The 25,142-nt window shown below is 44.0% G+C and overlaps 1 protein-coding gene across 9 annotated transcripts in view; it reads left to right on the top strand.

Moving 5' to 3' along the window:
- The window catches only part of MITF (melanocyte inducing transcription factor), a 216,539-nt gene extending 209,530 nt beyond the window's left edge, over nucleotides 1-7,009 (top strand). For all 9 annotated transcript variants that reach the window (XM_036430555.2, XM_036430553.2, XM_036430560.2 and 6 more), the window contains one exon: nucleotides 3,648-7,009. In XM_036430555.2, coding sequence (XP_036286448.1) covers nucleotides 3,648-4,049 — 402 coding nt within the window. In that variant the 3' untranslated portion in view covers nucleotides 4,050-7,009. The remainder of the gene's footprint in view (nucleotides 1-3,647) is intronic.
- Nucleotides 7,010-25,142: the final 18,133 nt, after the last annotated feature.

The following is a 25,142-nucleotide window of genomic DNA, read 5'->3' as shown; positions in this document are numbered from 1 at the left end:
TTTAGTTTACACTGTATTTTCTTAGCGAGAAAAATATTAGTTTTACGGGTCTATAGGATTCACCGCCATTTCATTCAGGGGGTGTGTGTACAGTGCAGGTGAGCAGGGTCCCCAGTGTCAGCCAGGCCTTCTCTCAGTCATGGACTCTGGCGCCGAGTGTAAACACAGCTTCCTCTGAAACTGCCTTGAAAAAGAGGAAGAAAAACTGAGGCTGCTACTGATGAAGGAGTTTGCAGGAGTATTTTTAATGTCCTGGCCAACTGAACATGGCCCACCAGTAGGAGTCACTGCCTTCTTCTTGAGTAGATGAACCCACCTCGTACCAGATTTTGCCATAAAGCAGAGGCTTCGTTTCAGGTTTCCAAGGCAACTGTTCATGGAATGGCAGTGCAAAGTGCAGCACTTTAGCAACCAGTTGTCTGCCATAGTGCTGGGAGTCCCAGACATGGGGTTAATGGCTGAGTAGTTCACGGATAACAATGCTCTTGATCTTTCCATGCCACACCACCGTGACACTTGTGGGCACCGCAAGGGGGGTGAGGACAGCTGTCCTCTGGGGACACGTTTTAGAACCTCAGCAGGGAAGAAGCAGTCAGCTGAAATGTAGATTTCTGCTTCTTGCCCTCCCTTTATTTGGCTTTTGCTGTTGGTCCTATGTCCCGTTCTTCACTGAGGAGCTACATGTCTTGGATCTATTGAATCTAGGCACTAGTTTATAAAAGCAGCTTGTACTAATGTGCTCATTCCTCATACAAATATTTAGATACTAGAGGCCTGGTGCACAAATTCGTGCACCAGTGGGATCTCTCAGCCTGGCCTGTGGGATTGGGCTGAAACCAGCTCTCCAACATCCCCTGAGGGGTTCCGAATTGCCAGGCCGAGGGACCCCACTGGTGTATGATCAGGGCCAGGGAGGGACGTGGGAGGTTGACCAGTTAGGAGGGGTTGCGAGAGGGCTCCAGAGTGTGTCCAGCCCATTCTTGCTCAGTTCCAATTGGCCAGACCCCAGCAGCAAGGTAACCTACTGGTCAGAGTATCTGTTCCCTGGTGGTCAGTGCACATCATACTGAGTGTTGAGTAGCCTTAGCATATCATTAGTATATTACGCTTTGATTGGTTGGAAGGCTAACCAGTTGACCAAACACTTAGCATATTAGGCCTTTATTATATAGGATAGTAATTGTTTTTGAAAGAGAGTCTAGGTTTTGTTTTAAGGCTCCAAATATGTCTTTTTGTGTGAAATGCAAGTATTGTAAAACAGTGAATTGGAAAATCCCCAAGGGGAGAATCTCAGGGTTTCCTACGTGTTAGTGAGGCAGTCCTCAGGCTTAGCGTGTCCTGGAAGTGTGAACGGTCAGGACAGCTCGGCTGGCTCAAGCCTGCACTTGGATGAGAGGCATTGCATTGTTTAGAAATATAAGTAAGGCTTTAGTCAGCTGACAAATATTTTAAATTAAATAACAGAAGATAGAGTAGGATGTTTGCCTCTCTTAGTTCAACTTTATTATTTGGTTTGAAAGACAAACTGCTTGTGTGGGAGTGCGTTCTTATTAGCACATTGATATGGATTTACAGAGTGGCCGCTCTCAGCCAGGGCTTCTTTCCGTTTCCATCCTAAGTGATGACCGCACAGAGTCTCACAGAGGAAAGCATGAGGCTGAATGGCATTGGAATCCCCGTTTTACCCCACAGCCAGGCTCTGACCTGACGCTAAGAGACAGGTGTTTCTGGAGGGTGAGAGGAGGGGACAGGCAGGTGCTGCTGGCTGTGGCTCTTATTTGTATGCAAGTAATTGGATGTATTGCATCCAAAGGTCTTGCAGGTCAAACAGCCTTTAATAAAGACTGAACACGACTCTTCCGCAGGGTAGGTCTTTGGGTGTGTGGGCCGAGGCTTCAGCTTCGTTATGTTGCAGGGCCGCTCTCCTCTCCGAGGAGGCCATGGGGCTCACTCAGCCTCACTGCTGTTCTTAGCAGAAGGGGCGCTGAACTGGGAGGGAGAACGCGCACTGGGGAGTCTGTCCGGGTCTCTAGGGTTCCTTTTGGGAGGATGCAGGGATACTCAGGAGGGAAGAAGGGGCCCCTTTTGAAATGAGTGCTGGAGTCCATCAGGCAGTGTAGACAGCAGAGACTTCGTTTCCTCTCAGTGCAGTCCCGGGAAGGCAGTCGGCAGGGCTGGTTTCTCCGGAAAGCACTTCTGGGCGTGGAAGGCACCTTCCTTCTGCGCCTGCGCCCTGGCCTCCTCTTCCGCAAGGACCCAGGGCTGCAGCAGGCTGGGTGTGGCCCCAGTGACCTTGTGGTGATTTAGGGACCTCTCTGAAGACACTGTCTCCAAACAGCCCCATGCTGAGGCACTGCAGGCAGGTGTCAGCTCAGCACATGGGAAGGAGGTGGAGGAAGGAATTAGTCAGAGGAGAACTTTTTTTCTGGAATTAAAAGAAATGTTCATTTCTCATGATGAAATGGCCAGAATGATGCTTCTCAACCTCCAGTTCTTGTGCAAACCTTTATCACTTTTGCCACTACTGCCCACTTTCTTAGTGCTGCTGGCCCTGGTGTCTTAGTAACTCTTCCCCTTTCTGTTAGATCCTGACCACTTAGTAGGCATTTGAAAATTTAAACATGTAAATTAAGAAAAATAGCATTTTTATATTATTTTAAAACTAGAGGCCCAGTGCACCAAATTTGTGCATGGGTGGTATGTCCCTCAGCCCAACCTGCACCCTCTCCAATCTGGGACCCCTTGAGGGATGTCTGACTGCCCGTTTAGGCCCAATCCTAGTCCCTCCCTACTTCCCTCTCCTGCTGGCTGTCTTGTGGCAGCCATCTGTGTCCCCATGGGGTCAGCCATCTTGTGTGTTGGAGTGATGATCAATTTGCATATTACTTTTTTATTAGATAGGATAGGATACCTGCATTACTTGCTTCTTGGCCTGTTCCTGGATGTGGGAGGTGGCAGCTGCCACCATCTCCGCTGCAGGGTGACTCCCACACAGTGCTGACGTCTGTCAGAACTGCCACCCCACCCCCTCCAGGCCCTGCTCCATGCAGCGGAGGAGCCCAGGCGCAGCTGGCCCAGGTGGACCCCTACGTGGGCAGGGCCCTCACAGCGTATGACCACTCCCCTGAGGTGATTTCCCCAGGGCCCTGTGCGTGCTTTGCTGCCCCCGAATACTTCAGTGCATAGTTTAGTGACCACGGACCAATAATGCTTACTGAACATTTCCCTTTAATCAGCAGCTTACATTTGAAAATTTTATTTTGATTTTTTAACTTCTCCTCATTGTGAACATAAATAATATTTATTGTTTTCTCTCTAAGTGTATGCTTTTTTAAAAATAGACTTCATTTTTTGGAACAAGTGTAGGTTTACAGCAGAACTGAGCAGAAGGTACGTACAGCGCCTTTCCATACACCTCCTGCCCCCCATGACCCACCTCTCCTACCACGGGGTGCATTTACCACAGGCGGGGAGCCTGTGCTCACCAGCGCAAGTCCTCACCCTTCCAGGTTCCCTCCCTCCCCCCCCTCCCTCCCCCTTCTCCCTCTGTCCCTCCCCGACCGCGTCCTGTGGGCATGGACAGTGTCTGTGCCCCAAGCCCTCTGTGCCCCTTCGGGTCCAGGGTCTGACTTTCCCTTTTCTTTCAGGAACTTGAGATGCAGGCCCGAGCGCATGGCCTTTCCCTTCTTCCTTCCTCGGGCCTCTGCTCCGCGGACCTGGTGAACCGCATCATCAAGCAGGAGCCCTCGCTGGAGAACTGCAGCCAGGACCTCCTGCCGCGCCACGCGGACCTCTCCTGCACCAGCACCCTCGACCTCACCGACGGCACCATCAGCTTCAGCAGCAGCCTGGGCGCCGGCACCGAGGGCAGCCAGGCCTTCGGTGTCCCCACAAAAATGGGCTCTAAACTGGAAGACATCCTGATGGACGACACTCTTTCTCCTGTTGGCGTAACGGATCCACTTCTTTCGTCCGTGTCCCCGGGAGCTTCCAAAACCAGCAGCCGGCGGAGCAGCGTGAGCATGGAGGAGCCCGAGCACGCGTGTTAGCAACCCGCTCGCCACCTCCGGGGGATTCCGTAACTGACCTGAGGGGTTTTCTCGATAATTTTCCTTTAATATGAATTTTTTTCATGCTTTCTCAATAGCCAAGGATATATTTTATTTTTAGAATTTTGTGAAGCGGACCTGTATATTCTATTTTGCAACTATATATGCCTCCAAAGTATTGTACAATAAGCGTACAGAACCTGTGAACCGAACTCACCCTGGATGCCAGCTTCCTGAGCAAAAGGATTTTCATCAGAGAAATGTGTCTCCACTGTTATTCAGGGGACGCAGGTTGGAGATTTTTATGCCTGTGACTTCCTTGGAAATTAAGTTGAAAGTTTAATCAGAGGGATGTAAACCAACCAAAAATAAGTAAATAAAAAGACAGACAGACAGACAAAAGAAAAAAAATTCACACTAACCTTTTCCATTTTGTAAATGTGTTCATTGGTACTGCCTTAAAGATACAGTACCCTCTAGCATCAGTCTTTATACTGCAAACTATTTCAAGAAATGCTATATTCTGCAAAAGAGAAAAAATGCAACCATTTTCATGAGGATTGGCTGGTGAGAAAAGTAGCTGATGTGTCCTGACCGCTGACCCGCAGGGACGGGCAGGGCTCTGAGCCGGGGCTCGCTGCCCTGCTGCCACGGTCTTCCTCACCGAGGAGTGGGCCATGTTTGCCAACCTCTGCTTTATTTTGAAATGAAATGAATGTCCACTCAAAGTAAGACACTGAGGAGCACTGAATGTTTTACTCTCTTTTTCTTTAATGTTGCTTTTGATAAGAAAACCAAACGGCACATTTCTAATTGGCTTTCCTATTTTTATTTTTAAATTATGTTTTACTGTTCATTTGAGTTGTACAGATTCTTTATTATCATCGTTCTTTTCAGTATGTTTGTATTAATTTGTAAGAATATGCATCTTAAAATGGCAAGTTTTCAATATTTTTACAACTCACTGATGGTTTTCTGCATTATTTGTACACACATGAAAGAAAACTTTCACGCAAGGTCTTGTGTTTAAAGAGAGCTTTGCGAATATTTTGTATATTACAGTCTCAGGACTGGTTTTCCACGCATTTAAGGTGTAGATTAATAGGTAAAACTGGCCTTTTAGAGAGAATAAACTCACATATTTATTTTTAGTGATATAAAAGTAGCAATATTCTTGGAGACTGGTAACCATAGTGTTAATATGCCCAGTATGGTCATTTAAATTGAAGTTTATTTCAGCAAGCTTGCTGAACTTTTCTAAGGAGAGAGAGAGTGTATTGGCAGATGACTGGTGCTTGGTAGCTCTGCTCCGCTGAGCGCAGTGCCACACAGGCAGCTGCTGTCCCACCACCTCCCGTGCACGGGCTCGGGCGGTCCTGCCAGGTGGCAGCAGCGGCCCCGTGCTCCGTCGGGCTAGGCGTCATGCGGGCGCGGGCCGGGAGCCAGGCTGTGGAGTGGATGTCTCAGCAGCAGGTGCAGTTGAGCAGCCGGTGGCATCAAGCACACCCATCCGGAATGAAGTGCCTTACACAGAGCAGAGCCGCGTGGGCCGGCGCCGGCTGAGCTGGTCTCGTGGAGAGCGGCGTGTGGCAGGGTGCCTCTGTGGACAGTACCAGAGCTTCCAGTTCTCCAGATATTTTTAATATTAGATATATTTTAGTGACAGAGTGCCAACTTCTTTCATCAGGAAACCTCATTCAGGAGGGTTTTATAAAAAACGAGGCTGAGTTTAAGTGTCAAATGTGAATTGGCGATGGCTGTTAGAAGGTTCAGGGAGGAGTGATTGTCGAACGTGTGAATGGGTGACTTACGTGAAATAGCCCATGCCTGGCTCCCAGGCACGCCGGGCAGCGGGAGTCCTTGGAACTTGGAGAATGCTGTCCGTTTATAGCTTCATTACTTAGGGGCAGGGAACTTGGTTCCCATTCTTTCAGCCTCCTTCACTGTACAGAAGCTCTTCTCCTAGAATAGTGACACGGGTGTGCATGAGCAAGTAACTGTGCCACCGTGGCACGGACACAATCACAGCATCGTCCATTTCTCTCCCGATTGACGTGGGGGAGGGGGCCTGGTGCCAAAGTCGAAGGTGGTGATAGCCTGATGCTAGTTTTCTTGTGCTGATTTGGAGGTTCTTAAAAATAGAGCAAGGTTCTTTAAAAACCCGGGGCCCAGGATTAAGCGAATGCAGAGGAAGCCCTGAGAGGGAAAGCATGGCATCTCCTACCACTTCCCTGGGTCTCGCACGCCGAGCTCGCCGCCTGCTGCCCCAACCTTCTTAGCAGACAGTTTCTGGGAGTGGCAGGCGAGTGAGCCAGAAGGCTGCAGCTGCGGGAGTGGTTTTATTTATTTCTTTTTTGCCCAGTAGTGTGCGGGTTTGTTGTAGGGACTAGTTAAGCCAGGAGCGGGCGGTCTGGGCTTGCCTCTTGTGATGAGAGAACGATCCACTCACCCCGTCCCCGGGTGCAGAGCTGTGGCCTGGGCCTGGGCCTCCATCTGGGGGGACTGAAATGCCAAACTTGTCCACTAGCCTCTGGTGATGGAGATACCAAACCTGACTTTGCCAAAAACATGCAACCAACTTGGTCATGCTAGGATGACAAAGTTCTTTCTGGTTGTTTTTTAAAAATACAAAGCAATAAGAATAAATAAAATTCATAGGAAGATAAAAGATACAAAATAAAGCACAAAGGAATGCACTTACTAATATTTTTTAAAAATGCACTGGGGAAAAGTTTATGTTGATAACAGTGTATTACAAAACTCCTATTTCTTGAAGAAAAAAAAAAAAAGACAAATGACTGTCTCTTTCGGACACTCGGTACTGTAATGTAGTCACCTGCTGGGGTGCAGCAGTGCTTTCTGTGTGGTCCACAGCACTGTATATTGTGGATCAATATTAATGTATCCGTGATATTTGAACTGTTGTTCTCCATAGCTTCATTAAAGCATTTGGTTTTTCACACAGTGCTGGCAAGTTGTGTTTAGTTAATGCCAATTTTGAATATTGTTTGCCTTATCAAAAAATGGTAGTGCACGTTTTCTTCCCATTGAATGAATAACAAATTGCATGAAAAAAAAATTTAAGTGCCAGTAAGTACGCTTTTTTGTTTTAAATGTCATTCTAAGGTATTGCTTTTTTGTTTCAAACACTGATTACTTTATAACTTGCACTCAGATGAACGATAATTATGCAGCTTTTCCCCTCTGACTCTTGAGGAGATTTGAATTCCTGAATGCCAAGAATTCATTATAGATATAAGGGTATTATTTTAAATGTGTTAGTGAGAGGTGCTTCTCCAGGAGAGAAGGGTCCCTTGCATATTTACAAAAAAAGGTACTGGGTTTTAGAACACAAATTTATAATAATGAGAGCTTAGTAGATGCAGGTTGCCAGCTCCCGCCTTCTTTTTTTTAAATACAGCACTTAGAGATAATTTGATAACTCCTGGGTCTGACAGAACATGTCTTTATTCCCTAGCTAGACCTTAAACTTATGCCCTCTTAAAAACGTTCTGGTTGAACCTCTGGAGAAAATGAGCAAGAAACTTCGTTTAATGCTTCTGATCTGATTGTCAGCTTTTTTTTTTTTCCCCTTAAAATTATAATATACAATGATTGAGCTCTTTCTTTTCAGACTCATTTGAATTATTTATATTTCCCATAGAAGTGTGGTTATGTGGTGTCCTGTGTAAAACGTGTAAAAGAAAAAGCTCTGCTGCACAGGGGGTTCCCGAGTGCCGAGAGCAGGTGAGCGGGGTGCTGGGACTGCCTGTCGGAAGGCCAGGCCGGCAGCAGGACTTCACCGGAACACTGCGGTGCCCGTCACTCAGCTCACATTCCACAGAGAGCCTTAGTCGCCAGCTTCCCCTTACACAGCCCCCACCAAAACCACATGCATGTGTGGCGTGGTGCCCTCACATGAGCGTGGACTCGGCAGACTTCTGAGTGTGGATCTTCTCTCTGCCTGTGTCCAGTGTGTGGTTTGAGCAAGTTACTTGGCTGCTGCGTCCCACTTTTTGTTCAATGAAGGTAATACCAGCCACTCGGTGGTCTTGTGGAAACCAGACATCAATGCAGCACGTAGCACATGGCAGCTGTTTTAGATGATGGTCATCACCGGCTTCATTAGGGAACCAGCACGCTCCGGGCAGCGGAGGCGAGGCTGTGCCGCAGCAGCAGGCATCTGGGACACACTGTTGGAGCAGAGGCTAACGGGTGTGAACCAGCCGAGGCCGGAAGCTACAGCACTTCAGAGAAGAGGCCCTGGCTGTCTCCAGGACCCAGGATCAGAACATTGTAGAGAATTAGTAATAAACCCAACTCATCACCTTTTAAATGCATCTTCAGCACAAGTGAACTGGTCTTTATTTTTTTATTCTATTATTTTTTTACATTTCCATTAAGCAGGAGCCATTTTCTTTTTAAAAAAATAATTCTTAATGTTTAAAGTATTACATATGTCTCCCCTCACCCCCACTTTTAACTCCCTGTACCCTGCCCCCGCCTCCCGCCCCAGGCCCTCACTGCCCCAATGTCTGTGTCCATGGGCCATACATATGTGCATACAACGTCCTTGGATAATTACCTCCCACCCACCCACCCTCCCCCACCTTCCCTCTGAGATTCTGCACTCTGTTCCATGCTCCTATATTTCTGGATCCATTCCATTCATCAAATTATTTTATTACTTAGATTCCACATGTGAGTGAGATCATGTGATACTTGTCTTTCTCTGACTGACTTATTTCACTTAGCATGATGCTCTCCAGGTTCCCCGTGCTGCAAAGGGTAAGAGATCCTTCTTTTTAACTGTTACGTAGTATCCCATGGTGTATGAACCACAGCTTTTTTATCTACTGAGAGGCACTTGGGCTGTTTCCAGATCTTAGCTGTTATAAATTGTGCTGCTATGAACACAGGGGTGGGTATATTCTTTCTGATTGGTGTTTCAGGGTTCTTAGGATATATTCCTAGAAGTGGGATCACTGGGTCAAATGGCATTTCCATATTTTGTGAGGAAACTCCATACTCATACTATTTTCCATAATGGTTGCATCAGTCTGCATTCCCATCAGCAGTGCACTGGTTCCCTTTTCTCCAGCACTTACCATTTGTTGATTTGTTGCTGGCAGCCATTCTGACAGGTATAAGGTGATACCTCATTGTCATTTTAATTTACATCTCTCTGATGATCAGTGACTTTGAGCATTTTTTTCATATGCCTCTTGGCCATCTGTATGTCCACTTTGGAGAAGTGTCTATTTAGGGCCTTTGCTCATTTTTTAATTGAATTGTTTGTCTTCCTTTTGTTAAATTGTATGAGTTCTATATATATTTTGGATATTACCCCTTTATCAGATGTATCATTGCAAAATATGTTCTCCCATACAGTGAGCTCCCTTTTCATTTTGTTTATGGTTCCTTTTGTTATGCAGAAGCTTTTTATTTTGAGGTAGTCCCATTTGTTTATTTTCTCCTTAGTTTACTTTGCACTAGGAGATGTATCCGTAAACATTCTATCTATATAATAAAGACAGAACATACAAATTGACCATACATCTTGTGACAAAGATGGTGGCACCCACAGCCAATAAGGAGGAAATATTCAAATTGATGTGACAAACATGGCAGTGGCTGGATCAAGACACTTGTGATGATGCAGGCATTCTGCCCCACCTCTGAAGCTCTGGAGTGGCCGGGGTGGGATGGGGCAGGAGCAGGGGATGGAGGGAAATACAGGTAGGCGGCTCTGGCTGGAGTGAAGGCCTGGGTTCTGGAGGAAAGCCGGTGCTGGCAGCTAGGGGAAGTAAGGCCTGTTCTTGCACAAATCTTCATGCATCAGGCCTCTAGTATTATTATAAGAGATGTCTGAGGTTGTTTGTTTGTTTGTTTGTTTGTTTTTTGCATATGGTTTATTATAGGGTTTTTATGGTTTCCCTGCTTCCATTTAAGACATTTATCCCTTTTGAATTTATTCTTGTGTGTGGTGTAAGTTGGTGGTCTAGTTACATTTTTCTGCATGTATGTGCCCAATTTTGCAAACACCATTTATTGAAGAGACTCTCTTGACTCCATTGTATGCCCTTGCCTCCTTTGTCAAGTGTTAACTGAGTGTAATTGTTTGGGTCAATTTCTGGGGTCTTTGTTCTATTCCATTGATGTATATGCCTGTTCTTGTGTGAGTACCAGGCTGTTTTGAATACAGTGGCTTTGTAATATAACTTGATATCTGGTATTGTGATTTCTCCAACTTTGTGGTTTACTTTCTTACAACAGCTATTTGGGGTCTTTTTTGTTTCCATATACATTTTTGGAATATTTGTTCTATATCTGTAAATATGCTGTTGACATTTTAATAGGAATTGCATTGAATCTATAGATTGCCTTAGGTAAGTATGGACATTTTAATGGTATTGATTCTACCAATCCATGAACATGGTATATTGTTCCTCTTGTTTATCTCTTTTTTCAATGTCCTGTAGTTTTCTGAGTACAGGTCTTTTACCTGCTCTGTTGTTTATTCCTAAGTATCTTATTTTTTGTTGTTGTTGCAGTTTTAAATGGTATTGTTTACTTTCTCTTTGGGAGAATTCATTATTGGTGTATAAAAAAGCCATAGATTTTGGGGTGTTTATTTTGTCTTCTGCTACCCTGTGAAATTAATTTATTAGATCTAGTATTTTTTTGGTGGAATCTTTAGGGTTTTCTATGTACAGTATCATGTCATCTGTGAATAATGAGAGTTTTACTTACTCCTTTCCAATATGGTTGCCTTTTATTTCTTCTTCTTGTCTGATCACTGTGACTAGGCCTTCCAGTGCTATGCTGAATAAGAGTGGTGAAAGCAGACCTCCCTGGCTTGTTCCTGTTCTTAGGGAAAAATGGTTTTAGTTTTTGCCCTTTGAGTATGATGTTCACTGTAAGTTTGTCATATATGGCCTTTATCATGTTGAGATATGCTCCTTCTATTTCTACTTTGCTAAGAGTTTTTATCAAAAGTGGGTGTTTGATTTTGTGAAATGCTTTTTTTGCATCTATTTTATATGGGTTTTTTTTCATGTGAATTTTGTCTTTTAATTTGTTTATGTGATGTTTCATGTTTATTGATTTGAGAATATTGTACCAGCCTTGTATATCTGTAATAAATCCCACTTGGTCATGGGTAGGGAACAGCTCTAGGGACAAGCCTTGGGCTGACCTGTGTCAGGGCCACAAACAAGTCCCAACCTGGAGGACAGAGCTTTCCTAGCTTAATTAAATCCAACCTTGTAGACCTCCCTAATTCCTTCCTAATTAGCTAATAGGAGGTGCAGCAAGTGTTGCCAAAATAACATTTGTATAGATTAATCAGATTGTAAAATAAAGCACTGGCTTGCAGGCTGGGTCTTATGTGTCCTCATCCAGGCATGGGAGATCTACCAAGCCCCATCTGTATTCTCTTTTCTGTCTTTTCTTCACTCCTTCGCCACCCCTCAGATTCACCCTTGGCCATGCTAACACAGCACAGTCATTGCATATGATCTTTTTAATATATTGCTGGATTTGATTTGCTAGTATTTTGTTGAGGATTTTAGTATCTATTTTCATCAGGAATATTGGCCTGTAATTCCCTCTCTTTGTAGTGTCTTATTCTGGTTTTGGAATTAGGATATTGCTGGCCTCATAAAAAGAGCTTGGAAGTATTCCTTCATCTTGGATTTTTTGGAATAGTGTGAGAAGTATAGGTGTTAGTTCTTTGAGTGTTTAGTAAAACTCCCCTGTACAGCCATCAGGATCAGGGCTTTGTTTGCTGGGAGCTTTTTGATTACTGCTTCTGTTTCATCAGTTGTTATTGGCCTATACAGTTTTCTGATTATTCCTGATCAGTTTTGGGAGATTGTATTTTTCTAGGAATTTGTCCATTTCATCCACATTGTCCAGCTTGCTGGCATATAGTTGATCATAGTATTTTCTCACAATCCTTTGCATTAATATGGTGCTAGTGGTTACTTCTCCTCTTTCATTTCTGATTTTATTTATTTGAATTCCTCTCTCTTGTTTTTTGTTGAGTCTGGCTAATGGTTCATTAATTTTGTTTATCCTTTCAAAGAATCAGGTCTTGGTTTCATTGATTTTTTTTTTTAAGTCTCTATATTATTTATTTCTGCTGTAATCTTCACTATTTCCTTCTACTTTCTCTGGGCTTTTTGTTGTTGTTGTTATTCTCTTTCAGTTCTATAAGTTGCAGGGTTAAATAGTTTATTGTTGATTTTTCTTTTTTTTTTTTTTTTAGGTAGGCCTGTATTGCTATGAACTTTCCTCTCAGGATTGTTTTTGCTATGTCCCAGAGAATTTGGGTTGTTGTGTGTTCATTTTCATTTGTTTCAAGGAAGATTTTTATTTCTTTCTTGACCTCATTGTTAACCCTTTCATTGTTTAGTAACATGCTATTTAGCCTTCAGGTGTCTGAATATTTGGGGTGTTTTTACTGTACTTGATTTCTAATTTCATTCCACTGTGATCTGAGAAGATGTTTAATATGATTTCAGTTTTCTTAAACTTGCAATGACATGTTTTGTGTCCTAACATGTGGTCTGTCTTTGTTAATGATCCATATGCACTTAAGAAGAATGTATGTTCTGCAGCTTTGGGGTGAAATGTTCTGTAAATGTCCATCAAATCCATCTAATCCAATGTGTCCTTTAGAATCACTGTTTCCTTGTTCAGTTTTTGTCTGGCAGATTATCCAGTGAAGTCAATGGTGCGTTAAAGTCCCCTACTATGACTGTATTGTTGTCGATTTCTCCCTTGAAGTCCTCTAGAAGTGTGTGTGTGTGTCTGTGTGTGTGTGTGTGTATTTAAGTGTTCCTATATTGGGTGCATATATGCTTACCAAGGTTATATCCTCTTGTTAGATTGATCACTTTAGTAATATGTAGTGACCTTTGTTGTCTCTTGTGATGGCCTTAATTTTGGAATCTATTTTGTATTGCTACTCCAGGTTTCTTCATTTCCATTTGCATTGAAAAAAAATTTTCCATCATTTCACTCTCATCTTGTGTGTGTTGTTTGTTCTGACATGGGTCTCTTTTGAAAACATATATTTGGGTCATGTTTTTGTATCCATTCAGCCACCCTATACCTTTTGAGTAGAGCATGTAATCCATTTACAATTAAGGTTATTATTGATAGGTACTTACCACAATTTTAATTCTGTATGCCTAGGTTTCTCTCCCTATTTCTTCTTCTCATTGCAGCAGTTCCTTTAGCATTTCTTGTAATGATGGCTTAGTGGTGATGTACTCCTTTAGCCTTTTTTTTCTTTTTTTTTTTTTTTTTTTGGTCTGGGAAACATTTGAATGATCGCCTTGGTGGATATAGTAATCTTGGTTTCAGATCCTTGCTTCTCATTACCTTGAGGACTTCATGACAGTCTCTTTGGCCCTGTTTCTGATGAGAAATCAGGTGTCAGTCTTATGGGAGCTTCTTTGTATGTAACAGTTCACTTTTCTCTTGGTGTCTTTAAGATTCTCTCTTTGTCTGTAATTTTTGACATTTTAATTATTATGTGTCTGGGAATGTGCCTATTTGGGGTTTTCTTGTCTCCTGAACATGTGTGACTTTTTCCTTCACCAATTTAGGGAAGTTTTCTGTCATTATTTCTTCAAACATGATCTCTATCTCTTTACCCTCTCTGCCTCTTCTGACACACCTGCTATTCTGATATTATTATGTTTTACATTGTCCCACAGCTCCCTTAAGCTGTCTTCCTGTTTTTTAATTGTTTTTCCTTTTAGTTTCCCTGATTGAGTAATTTTTTCAACCCTGTCTTCTAATTCACTGATTCTATCCTTAGCTTCCCCTCGTCTGCTATATATTAGTTCCAATGTGTTCTTTATTTGTGCTATGTCATTCTTTATTTCTGTTTTCATAGTTACTATATCTTTTCTCACGCTGTTGAACATCTTTATCATCATTACTTTGAATTCTATATCAGATAAGTTTCTTATCTCTATTTCATTATCTCTTCTTCTAGAGAATTCTCTTGCTCTTTCATTTGGGGGTTGTTTTTTTGTCTCCTCATTTTGGCTGCCTGTTTGCATTTGTGACTATGTATTAGATAGTCTGCTATGCCTCTGAATCTCTAGTGCAGAACAGTGTCAAACGTTTCTGACTAATAAGATCAGGCAAAGACTCAAAGCAACCTAGGAATGTGCCCTTGACTGCAAGTTGAACCAGTGATCCTTTGGTGCTCAGGTTGATGCTCTAATCATTGAGCCATGCTTGGCAGGACTTTCTGACTTCTTCAAAAGTGCATCTGAGAGCTAATATTCATCATCCAGCCCACATGAATGAACCTTTAGAACTACTGTTCTTGTTTTCGTTTTTTGTTTTTGTATGCCAAGATGTAATGCATAGCTGAGTAGCATGAGGAAAAGTCATTTATGGGAGTGTAATCAAGTTAGACTCATTGCATTTAGCAAGGGCAGGGATGACCTTCCATGTTTGCTGCCATAGTAAAAGCTTACCAGCAACGGCTTTCTATCCTCACACAGCAGGGCTTTTAGTCTGCACCTCATGCAGAATGTAAACGAAAAAGTTTCCATTGCACTCACTCCTGCTGTTTCCAAGAGGCATTGTCTTCCCCCCCCCCCCCAAAAAAAAAGAAGTTCCAAGTACTTTGTCATATTAAAATTGTCAGGCTCTCTTATGTGTGAAACTTAGCATAACTAACCAGACTTGTTTGGTGCTTACAATCTGTGTAGCCCATTACCTAACCCAGACATACTGCAAGTAATAGGACTGGATCCAATTCCAATAAGTCTCAACAGTGTTGCTAAATGGGAAAGGCAGTTTGCTTTTGGGGAAAAAAAAATTCACTTTAAGGATTCCAGGACAGTCCTGTGTGGAGCCTGGCGCAGGCAGGGCTGCAGTGTCATTTTTCTCAGCTGAGTTTCAGGCCGTGGAATACATGGCAACTTCCAGAGCAAATAAGCTTTCTGAGTCTCAGTTTCCTCCTCTAGAGAAAGGAGGTACAATCTCAGGGCCGCTCTGAAGTTTGAGAGAAAATACAGAAGCACCTATTTCCACACTTGGCAACACTTGATGGCTGTTACTGTTTCTTCAATTGTGTTTATATCATAGTGTCTTTCTTCAAACAATAGTTGTCTTTTCTCCATAGAAAATAACTCTGTTATTAACCAACATCTTTTAGTGGCTCTGAAGCCCAACTGTATTTGGCCTTAGCATTTGAAATGGTGTAAGACATCAGAATTAATTTTCTTTATTCAAATGCACTTTGGAAGGAAAGCCAGTAATTGTTTTGCTTTTATGAAAAATGCCATAGGACCTGCTCTAGTCTCTAGATTTCTGTGGGACCACATAGGGCCTGTGGGGCCACACAGGCTCTCGCAGTGACCTGGAACCTGGCTGCTGGAAGCAGGCTGGGCGTGGCATCCAGATCCTCTGCTGGCTGCCAGGCCTCCTTTTCTTGGCCGTCCTCCTACCCTGCAGTAACAGCCCCACTCACTGCACTCTGGTGTGCTCCTGGGCTTTGTTTCCCAGCTGTCTCACTTAACTACCGCCTCATCCTGGGCCCATCCAGGAAGTAATATGCTAAGGCCCCGTTCTACCTAAGCACTCAGTGGTCCTTTCTCCTCTCATGCTGCCTCTCCAGGATGTGCCTGGGAAGAGCCTCAGTCTCTTGCTCTCATAACATTCCTTGAGATGCTTGCTGGCTCCCCAGGCCTGGCCTGCACTACAGTGCCCAGGGTACCCTGGTCTCTCATTGCTCTTCCTCTGACCTCCTCTGCTCCCATAGCTGGAGTCTCCTTGGAGTCTGTGAGGGAAACTGCATCCAAATACTTGTTCTATGCTGTGTGTCTTTCGTTTTCCTATGAAAAGCCTCCTCTGCTTTCTACTTTCCGAGAAACATGGCTGTTCCAAACCCATAGTACAGAACAATTGAGCTGCCAGACCAGGAGGAAGTTATAATACTCAGAAGTTTGGTTAGTATTACAAAAATACTATTCTACCTGATGATTTCCTGTAAGCACAGAAAGGATGGTCAGTAGTAACAGGAAGTGTGTCTGGGCTGCGGAAGGAGCAAGTGCAGGTTAACAGAGGGACGTTGTAGGCATTAGCATATTCACCTTGGAGAAACTCCCCGATTAAAGGAGGAAGCAGCTGGTTCTGCAAAGAATTTGTAGAGGAGGATGAGAAAAGACTCATCAGTAATTCATATGGGCCCATCGCCAAAGACCAGAGAGAGGGACATGGGGAACATGGTGCTTAGCAGGCCCAATGGCTATTATATAGATTCCCATGAAATTTGGACAAAACCCTATATAAGAAAAGAAAGGAAACCCCCAAATTAGACTCAAATTAGAAATTAAATCTAGTGTCTTTTTTTTTTTTTTAATGGCCAAGTAGCATTCCATTGTATATATGTACCACATCTTCTTTATCTAATCATCGGTTGAAGGACACTGGGCTGTCTCTCAGTCTCACCTATTGTGAATAAGGTTGCAATGAACATAGGGCTACATATATCTTTACAAATAAATGTTTTAAAAATTTAGATGCACAGAAGAGGGGTTGCTGGCTCATATGGTAACTCTAGTCATAATTTTTTGAGGAACCTATATACTGTTTTCCACAGTGGCTGCAGCAATTTACGTTCTCATGAGCATGTATAAGGTTCCCTTCTCTCTACATCCTCGCCAACAGTTGCTATTTCTTGTCTTATTGATAATACCCATGGTCACAGGTGTGAGGTGGTATCTCACTCTGGTTTTGATTTGCATTTCCCTAATAGCTAGTGAAGGTGAGCATCTATACTAATAAAAGGGTAATATGCTAATTAGATGGGATAGACTGGATGTCCTTCTGGTGGCAGGGGCCAAGGCAAAGATGGTTAGGGGCAATCAGGCAGTCAGGCAGAGTTGGTTAGGGGTGATCAGGCAGGCAGGCAGGTGAGAGGTTAGAAGCCAATGGTCCTGAATTAGACAGGGTGCAGGCTGGGCTGAGGGATCCTCATGCCTTGGGCACAAATTTTGTGCACTTGGCCTTCAGTATTTTCATATATCTGTTGGCTGTCTGTATGTTTTTCTTGCAAAAGTGTCCAATCAGGTTCTCAGTCCATTTTTTTTTATCAGATTGTTTTCTGTTGTTGTTGAGTTGTATGAGTTCTTTATATACTTTGGAAATTAGGAAATTAGCCTCTTACAGGAAGTGTCCTTTGCAAATATATTCTCTCATTCACTTGGTTGTCTTTCTGTTCTGTTGATGGTTTCTTTTGCTATTAATAAAAATAAAAATAAGTTTTAGAAAAATAAAACAAGTTCTATATATTTGCACATCAAAATGTATGTACTATAGTCTATGTTCATGTTCACTAGATTTTTTTTAAATATATATTTTATTGATTTTGTACAGAGAGGAAGGAAGAGAGATAGAGAGTTAGAAAAATTGATGAGAGAGAGTCATCGATCAGCTGCCTCTTGCACATCCCCTACCAGGGATATGCCCGCAACTAAGGTACATGCCCTTAACCGGAATCGAACCCAGGACCCTTCAGTCCCCAAGCCGACGCTCTATCCATTGAGCCAAACCAGTTTCAGCACATGTTCACTAGATATTTTCAATGTTTCACGTTGAGACAGATTTCTGGAGATTGATGGATGTACCCAATAGAGCACTATCTGGCATTGGTCTCTTCAGAATTAATTCTGATTTCTCTTGTCTTGGAATTGTATTACACATTGGGTTTGTCAAATTCATTGATAGGGAATTAGAGCTGCGGACTAAGTGGAAATTGTTATAAAGGAAATCCACCATTCACTCATTGAAACCTTTCTGAGTAACTTCTATATGTCAAACATTGTCTTAGGTGTTGGGGTTACAGAGGTGAAAAGGACATAGTCTTTGCTCATGAAAATGAAGCTCACATTCTAACAGTTTTAGTATAGATAGGATTTCTTGGTTCCATAAATTCAGCCTTATGTTCATAGTGAGACATGTAGAAATGTGTGGGCAATCTGGTCAGTTTTGAAAAAGGATATCCTTAGAGCTTTTCCCTCTAAGCCTGTGTTGATCTCTGGGGCCGTTCACCTCTCCCGTGGCTTGCCAACAGACTCAAGAGTATGTCTTGAAACACGTCCACGTTTATCCACATGTGTCATCGCTGTGTCTGTGGGAGGGCACAAAGGCACTGCATAATATATTTAGACAAAACCCACTTACTTTTTAATGATCTTGTTCACATAAAATCTGCAGGAATAAACAGTATTGCTGATTTTCTTCTTTTGTCTGATGTCAGTGTAAGATATTTATTAAGAAAATGCTCTGGATATAATGTCACCTTAATTACAGGTGTGGAGGCTTGAAGGAGGCAAATTCCCCTTTAAAGCTTTAAGGCCCCTAGCTCTCCCATTTATTCCAATGAGTTATTTTCTGGCATCTATAGAAATCCCGTTACAAATGCATGACTAACATGACATTCACACAAAACATCCCATTAGTTCCGTACGAATGCTTCTATTCTCCGTGAACACCCAGCCAAGTCATGTTATTGTGATGTGCGTGCTGATTTACTACCTCCTTTGTAAGGGATTTTGTCTGAGCCTAGCATGTTATTTACAACACTCGGGGTGGCTTCTAAGACAGACTAGACACACTTTATTTGGTTTGGCTATCCCCAATACACACAGCCTAAATAATATATCAAATAGTATTTTGCTACTAAATATATTCTCAAACATCTTCCTACCAATATTATAGGGTGACAGTAGTTGACTTTCAATAAATCAAAAGTTTCTATAATATAATGTAACATGCTTGGAAATTTGGAGAACTACAAATTAATGAAGAAACAGAATATCATCTAGCCCAGGAAAACTATGAAACGAGGTCAAAATCATTCTGAGCAGAAGTCACTCTGGTCTGAAATCTGACATTCTTTGCGCAGGAGCCCTCCTGCCCCAGCCCAGTCCCAGGGGAAACTCCCTGCAGCCTCAAGGCCTCACTTAGCTGTGAACTGGGGAGGGCCTTGGACCCCCCTTTAACCTCCCCCCCATGCTGGTCACGCTCCCCCTCACCACGCCTCAGTGCCCACCGCCTGCCTTTCCCTCTGCTCTTCCTTTGTCTCAGTGACAGAAAGACTGCCTATTCCCACATCCACATGGGCAACAAAGCTACCTGCTTTGGCTTCTCCTGCAGCCAGGGCTACGTTCTGGATGTTGAGAGAAACACTACATTATCCTTAAGGGGAGAAGGTCTGGCTCTCTTAGTCTTTCTTGAATGTGTAATGGCTGAAACCCAAGCGGTCATCCTGGCCCATGAGGTGGAACCACGTGCTGAGGCTGGACAACACAAGTCCTTGATGAATTCATGAAGCTGCCGTGCCCATTCTTTACTGTGGGAGAAATAAATAAACTCCACAAGCCACAGGCAATATTCCACAAATATAGCAGCTTGTCCAGCATATGTCTCTGAACCACCTAACGGAACAGCACTGATCAATCAGAATAAATGCCAGTGTTCAAAGGACTTGAGTGCATGCATATGAGCCTAACCAGTGGTCACTGACAACAGGGGGATGGGGGCATGAGTGGGAAGGGGTTTGGGATGGGAATGGGTGATGAGGACAAATATATGATACCTTAATCAATAAAGAAATTTTAAAAAATGTGACTGCCCTGATGCACACTGGCTGAACACAGCTTTGATTAGAGCCACATTGATTTCAAATCTGCCACGTGCAGCTAAGCCAAAGCCTAAGCCATAGACTCTGTTTCTGTTATAAACCCCCTGCTTCACCTGTTCATTATCTTCCCTGCCCTGGACTCACTTGTGTGAGGGTAGCGGGCCTCTGGGGTGTGCTGCTGGCACATGGTTCTGTTGGACATTGAGAGGATGAATGAACTAATTCTTTAATGTTTCATTGTGAGATATAATATTTTGGGACTTGCAAATCTGGAGGAGTGAAAAGAATTCTATTTGGAGGACTGGGGTTGGCAGTAGAATTGACAAAAGTTATTTTTTAATTTTTTCTCTGACTCAAAAAAAACCCCTGATGAAATTAGTGGTAGATAAAAATTCATTTCCAACTTTGAACAAGGAGTCACAAACAATGGAGGACATATAAATAGAGTAGCAGCTTTATTAATAATACTTCCCTCTCCGCTCGTGGGCTTTTAATGACAACCGTAGACGGAGGCTCTTTATCAGCTACCAAAGCAATTTAGATGCTGTCACATGCCTTTCTGGATACATACGCATCAGACATAGAGCGGTTCCTGCTCTTTGGCTTATTTTAGTGTATAATTAAAACTCCACTGCCTGCTACTAAGCAACGGAGCATGGCAGAGGTTGATCACATCCTATCACAAAAATAGAAAGAGGAAAATAATAAAAATAATCATACACATTCCTGTAATCAGTCTTCAGATCTTAATTATGTCTTAACTTCTTTGTTATGCCAAAGGCAATGCCTACTGGCATTGAAAAGACACTCTCACTTTTCTGCCTAAATTCAATCTGTCCTTTCATTTGGATCCTAGTCCATTTATGGAATCCTCTCGGGGGCACCGAAGGTCACATGGGGTGATAGAAAACTGGGATGGAGGTCAGGAGGTTGAGGTTCCATTCAGTCCCAAAATGGTGAGATGTGTGCAGGTCTGATCTCAGCTTGGGCCAACAGAGGCTGGAGCTGCGGGTGTGCCAGGTTTGGAGCAGGAGAGGGAGGCGAGACTCACACTGCATCCCCGGAACAGTCTTCCCCCTGGCGGAGGGTCTGACCTCTGAAGTGAGACTGTGTTTCACTCTCCCTCCAAAGTTACATTTTCATCTGAGCTTGCACCCAAAGATTCTTAACCAGCTGCATAATTAAATGGTGCTATTTCTTTAAAGCTATTGCAAATGCATCCGTTTGGGAGAATGTGCAAAGAGAACAGCTCTTGCTCTGTTATGGTCCTTTTCCCTCAGCTCCCCAAGGGTTTCTGAGTATAAAGCTTCTTCATTCATTCACTCATTTATTCATTCGCAAATTGCTAATATTAATTTGTGTTTTTATATGCAACACTTTAATTTGACTGTGATGAGTCCTATTTGCATATTTGTTGGATAAAGTTTCCTGTTCTATATTTCATGCTTATCCTAGGGCCTCTAAGCCAGCCTGGGAGTCTGGTAGCCTTTTCATAGACTTCTGTTGGTCAGTCCGCTTGTGAAAATTGTCCCAGCTGTGAGTTCCCTAAATGGAAGAGAAGGTTCTGGAGACAGGAACCTGACATCTGTCCGTTTTTGGATGCTGTTGGGTGCTCTGTGAAAGTTTCAGTTGTTAGGCAGAGGGTGAAAGGACTTGACAAAAAGCTTGGGGACAAAATCTGGTGTAAGTGAGCCTAACTGAAGGGAGCTTATTGGAACGATAGGGTGGTGTTTCAGCAAATCCAGAATAGCCAGCCTCCCTTATGGAAAAAGGGATTTCTTACTCTCTGGCCACAGAGTGACCTCCTGTGGGTTCCAATGGCCTAACCCTGGCCAGTTCTGCAGGCAACTTGGGGATGTTTCAGACTGGAGCAGACAAAATCACACTCAGGAGCAAACAGTGTGACTTCTCTAACTCAGTGCAAGGGATGACTGTGGAGCCATATTGTACAGCTCAGCACTAGCCCTTCCCCAGGTCCCTCCCCCGTGCATTCTCGGGCCCGTGGAGCTGCAGCGCAGGCTGCCGGCCACTGCGGGCTGGGGTCCCAGAGCCCAGGCCTGCAGAACTCTCTTTGGGGGGATGTGTGGAGGGATGGTGATTGGGAACTATTCAGGTCACAAAAGGACATAGAGCAAAAAGGGGAAGAGCTAAAAACAATTTCTACGTTAGGAAACCCCCAGAAGTGCTTCTGTATGCTGATGTCTCTGCACTCTAACCATACAAATTCCTGGTTGGGGGTGGGCGAGCAGAAAGAATTTAGAGTTCATGATGGCCAGCTCCATTGTTTTTCTTCTTAAGCTTTTGTGGTCTTCTTACAGATTAAGAAACTACAGTGGACATGCAGTCTTATCTCTCTTCTTCTCTCAACACCTGACTCCTTTCCTTCTCCAACTATAGTCATGTTTATGCCCCAAAATGCTCCATTGTCTGCCTCAGAACAAGAGAACCTGGGCAGAAGAGATTGAGAGAACCCAATGGAGACAGAAAGAATGTAATCAGTCAGCATCAGCCAATGAACAGGCTCCATCAGAGTCATATATCTATTCTTGCCCAATCAGCTGTCATAGGATGGAGTCAATTTGCAAGATTACATAGCAGTAAAGATGTGGGTTGGGCAAACTTTCCAAATGTCTTGACTTTTGGTAGTCTCTGGAATTTTATTTTCCACACAATATGTTCAATTCCTATTATCACTGCTCTCATCTCCACATCTTATATAATAAAAGCCTAATATGCTAAATCTCTGGTCATTTGGTCGGCCCTTCAACCAATCAAAGTGTAATATGCTAATGATATGCTAAGGCTGATCAACCATTTGCTATGATATGCACTGACCAAGAGGAGGCAGACAAACCAGTCAACCAGTTGCTATGACATTCACTGATCACCAGGGGGCAGGCCCTCCAACTGGTAGGTTAGCTTACTCCTGGGGTCTGGTGATCAGTACTGAGTGAGATGGGCTGGACATGCCCTGGAGCCCTCCTGAGGTCCCTGCCCACTGGTTAACCTCCCATGGCCCTCCCCAGCCCAGATCATGCACCAGTGGGGTCCCTTGGCCTGGCCTGCACCTCTCTCAATTTGGGCTGAGATACCTCCTCCACCCCTCTAAGTGCCTGAATTTCGTGCACTGGGCCTCTAGTTACAAATAATTAAGCATGAGCCTTATGGTCATAACTAATATCTTTATTCTGGGCCTTCCTACGGGTAGTCATGTCCTGGTTACTTCTGAATGTAGTGATTAGTCCCTGTGAGTGGAGTTTCTCAGAATCTTGCACCCAAAGATTCTCTGATCTGTAGCCAGCAGAGAGCACCATTGGCCTGATACTGTGAAAACCAAATTTCCATGTGGTTTATCCTTCCACACTTGGTCTCCCTCTGCTGAAAGCACTGCAAGGAAAACAGAAGCTGTGCCCTCAAGGAGTGGATCATGGCATACAACAGATTTCAAGATTTTTCACGTCCAGCTGTAAAATGAGTAACTAAATTGGCTCCTTGAAACAAAAACTGCCTTGCCAGAACATCTATTAGATGGTGTGTTAGCTGTGTGCCCCCTCCCTCACGTCCTTTTCCGGGGGGCTGTGCCCAGCAGCTGGCCACCAGTCAGGAGAGCATTACAATCAGAGGCAGAGGCTCAGCCAAAAGGCCGTGTTTTCCCTGAGGGGGAACTTGTTGCAGTTGGGACCTCGGCCAGGGTCATCCATCTGAGAACACCGTGGAAGCGCGTTACGGCTGTTCACGGAGCTACGGTCTAATTAACTTCCAAATGGACAGAGCGCTCGTGGGGCCGCGTAACAAGCATTTTCGTTCATTTAGGGGAAGCGGGGTTTGGCTCAGAGCAGGATCACGAGGAGCTAATGGCTTCCTGTCTTCTCTTTGGCCTCAGAAGAGCTTGCACTGATGTCAACAAAGCAGACTGTGCTCCCGGCAATCGGCGTAGAACCGGTTTCCAGAGACCGAGTTCTCCGACTCCCGGGAAGGAGGGTCTGGGGTGGGCCTGGGGCTCTCAGGCCCTTTACATGATTCGATTTAGCTCCGCTTGCCAATGACACTGTGAGCTGGGCGGCCCCTCTGCAGGCCTGAGCTAGCGAGAAGCTTGTGCTAACGCCATAGGAGAGTGCATTACAGAGATAATGGGCCTTTTTTATCTTCTGCCTGGTTTTCCGCACAGGGCTGGCTTTTTTTTTTCTGGGCATGAAGCCAAAGGTCTCTTTAATTTCTTAAAATTTCCCCCAGCCGCTATTCCTGTCCCCTGACGGCAGGCCCACAAATTAATAAATAAGACAGAGCCACTCGAAGGGCTGTGTGCTCACAGCTCACTTTTAAAGAGCTCGTGGAAGCCTTTGTCGGGCGGCTACTTTGCACAGCAAACATAGTAACACCTGCTCTGAAAGCACGCTCTCCAGCCCTCAGGAAAATGCTCCAATGATATCGCCCAAATGTCATTAAAATAGTGAACTTGTTTATCTTTGTCCTGGGACCACATCCATGATTAAATAAGGCTTGAATATAAAACTGCAAGTGTACTTCAACCAGGTGAATTCTAATGAGCTGTTGGAGTTATTCTTTTATTTTTATTGTGTTTAGGTTTTTGGGGGTGACAGTGACTTTTTATTATAATTTCAAAATGTTGTTTTATTTTTAGATTTTTCTGGAAGGTTTTTCTTGGGCAATTTAGAAACAGAAACGTAATTACACAGTGATGTGGACTCACAATATCCCACTTCCACCCCCATTTCATGTCTGTTTGCAAGATTGCATCAAAGGCATAGCAACGATAATGGAAACGTTTTTCTGTTTATCAAACAGCAGGAGCAAATAAAACATTCCCGGTTCTCTGCTCACGTGGCAGAGCGCTCTGTGCTCACTGTGTTAGTTCACAAATTCAAGTCTGTTTGTTTTGTGTGAAATCCCACTTCTCCGTAAATCGCAGCGCCGCACACTGACACCAGAAGGTCAGCGCCACCAGCTCTGCCTTCGCAATCCTCTCACCTCTCATCCGCCCCGTCGGCCGGTGGTCAGGCATGCTGTCCCTCTTCCCGGGGTCTCCCCGGTCACCGTTGGAGACACGTAGACACTCGGCATGTTTCTGTGTCAGTGAGACAGGGAAGACCCGGAGCGTGAGGGCCAGGCACTGGGCGGTGAATCTCCACGGGCGTGGCTTCCCGGACCGGAGCAGCGTGTGCCTTGGGGGCGCCCGCTGGAGCCGGTCTGTCCCAGGGACCAGGAGGCCTTGTCTGCTGTGTTCTGTAGCCACACGCGTGCACACGGTCAGATGGTGTTGGAGAAGGGGGGATGGAAATGTAATGACACTGTAATAACTGTTACAAGATCATTACAACAATTCCCAAACATAAATGTATATACGCGGAGATGTGTGTGTGTATACTATATGGTTTTACTCGCTATTC

The sequence above is a fragment of the Pipistrellus kuhlii genome, unplaced genomic scaffold (assembly GCF_014108245.1).
Source record: "Pipistrellus kuhlii isolate mPipKuh1 unplaced genomic scaffold, mPipKuh1.p scaffold_m20_p_11, whole genome shotgun sequence".
NCBI classification, from domain to species: Eukaryota; Metazoa; Chordata; class Mammalia; order Chiroptera; family Vespertilionidae; genus Pipistrellus; species Pipistrellus kuhlii.
The sequence above is the reverse complement of the archived record's forward strand: the minus strand, read 5'-3'. Positions and strand labels throughout refer to the sequence as shown.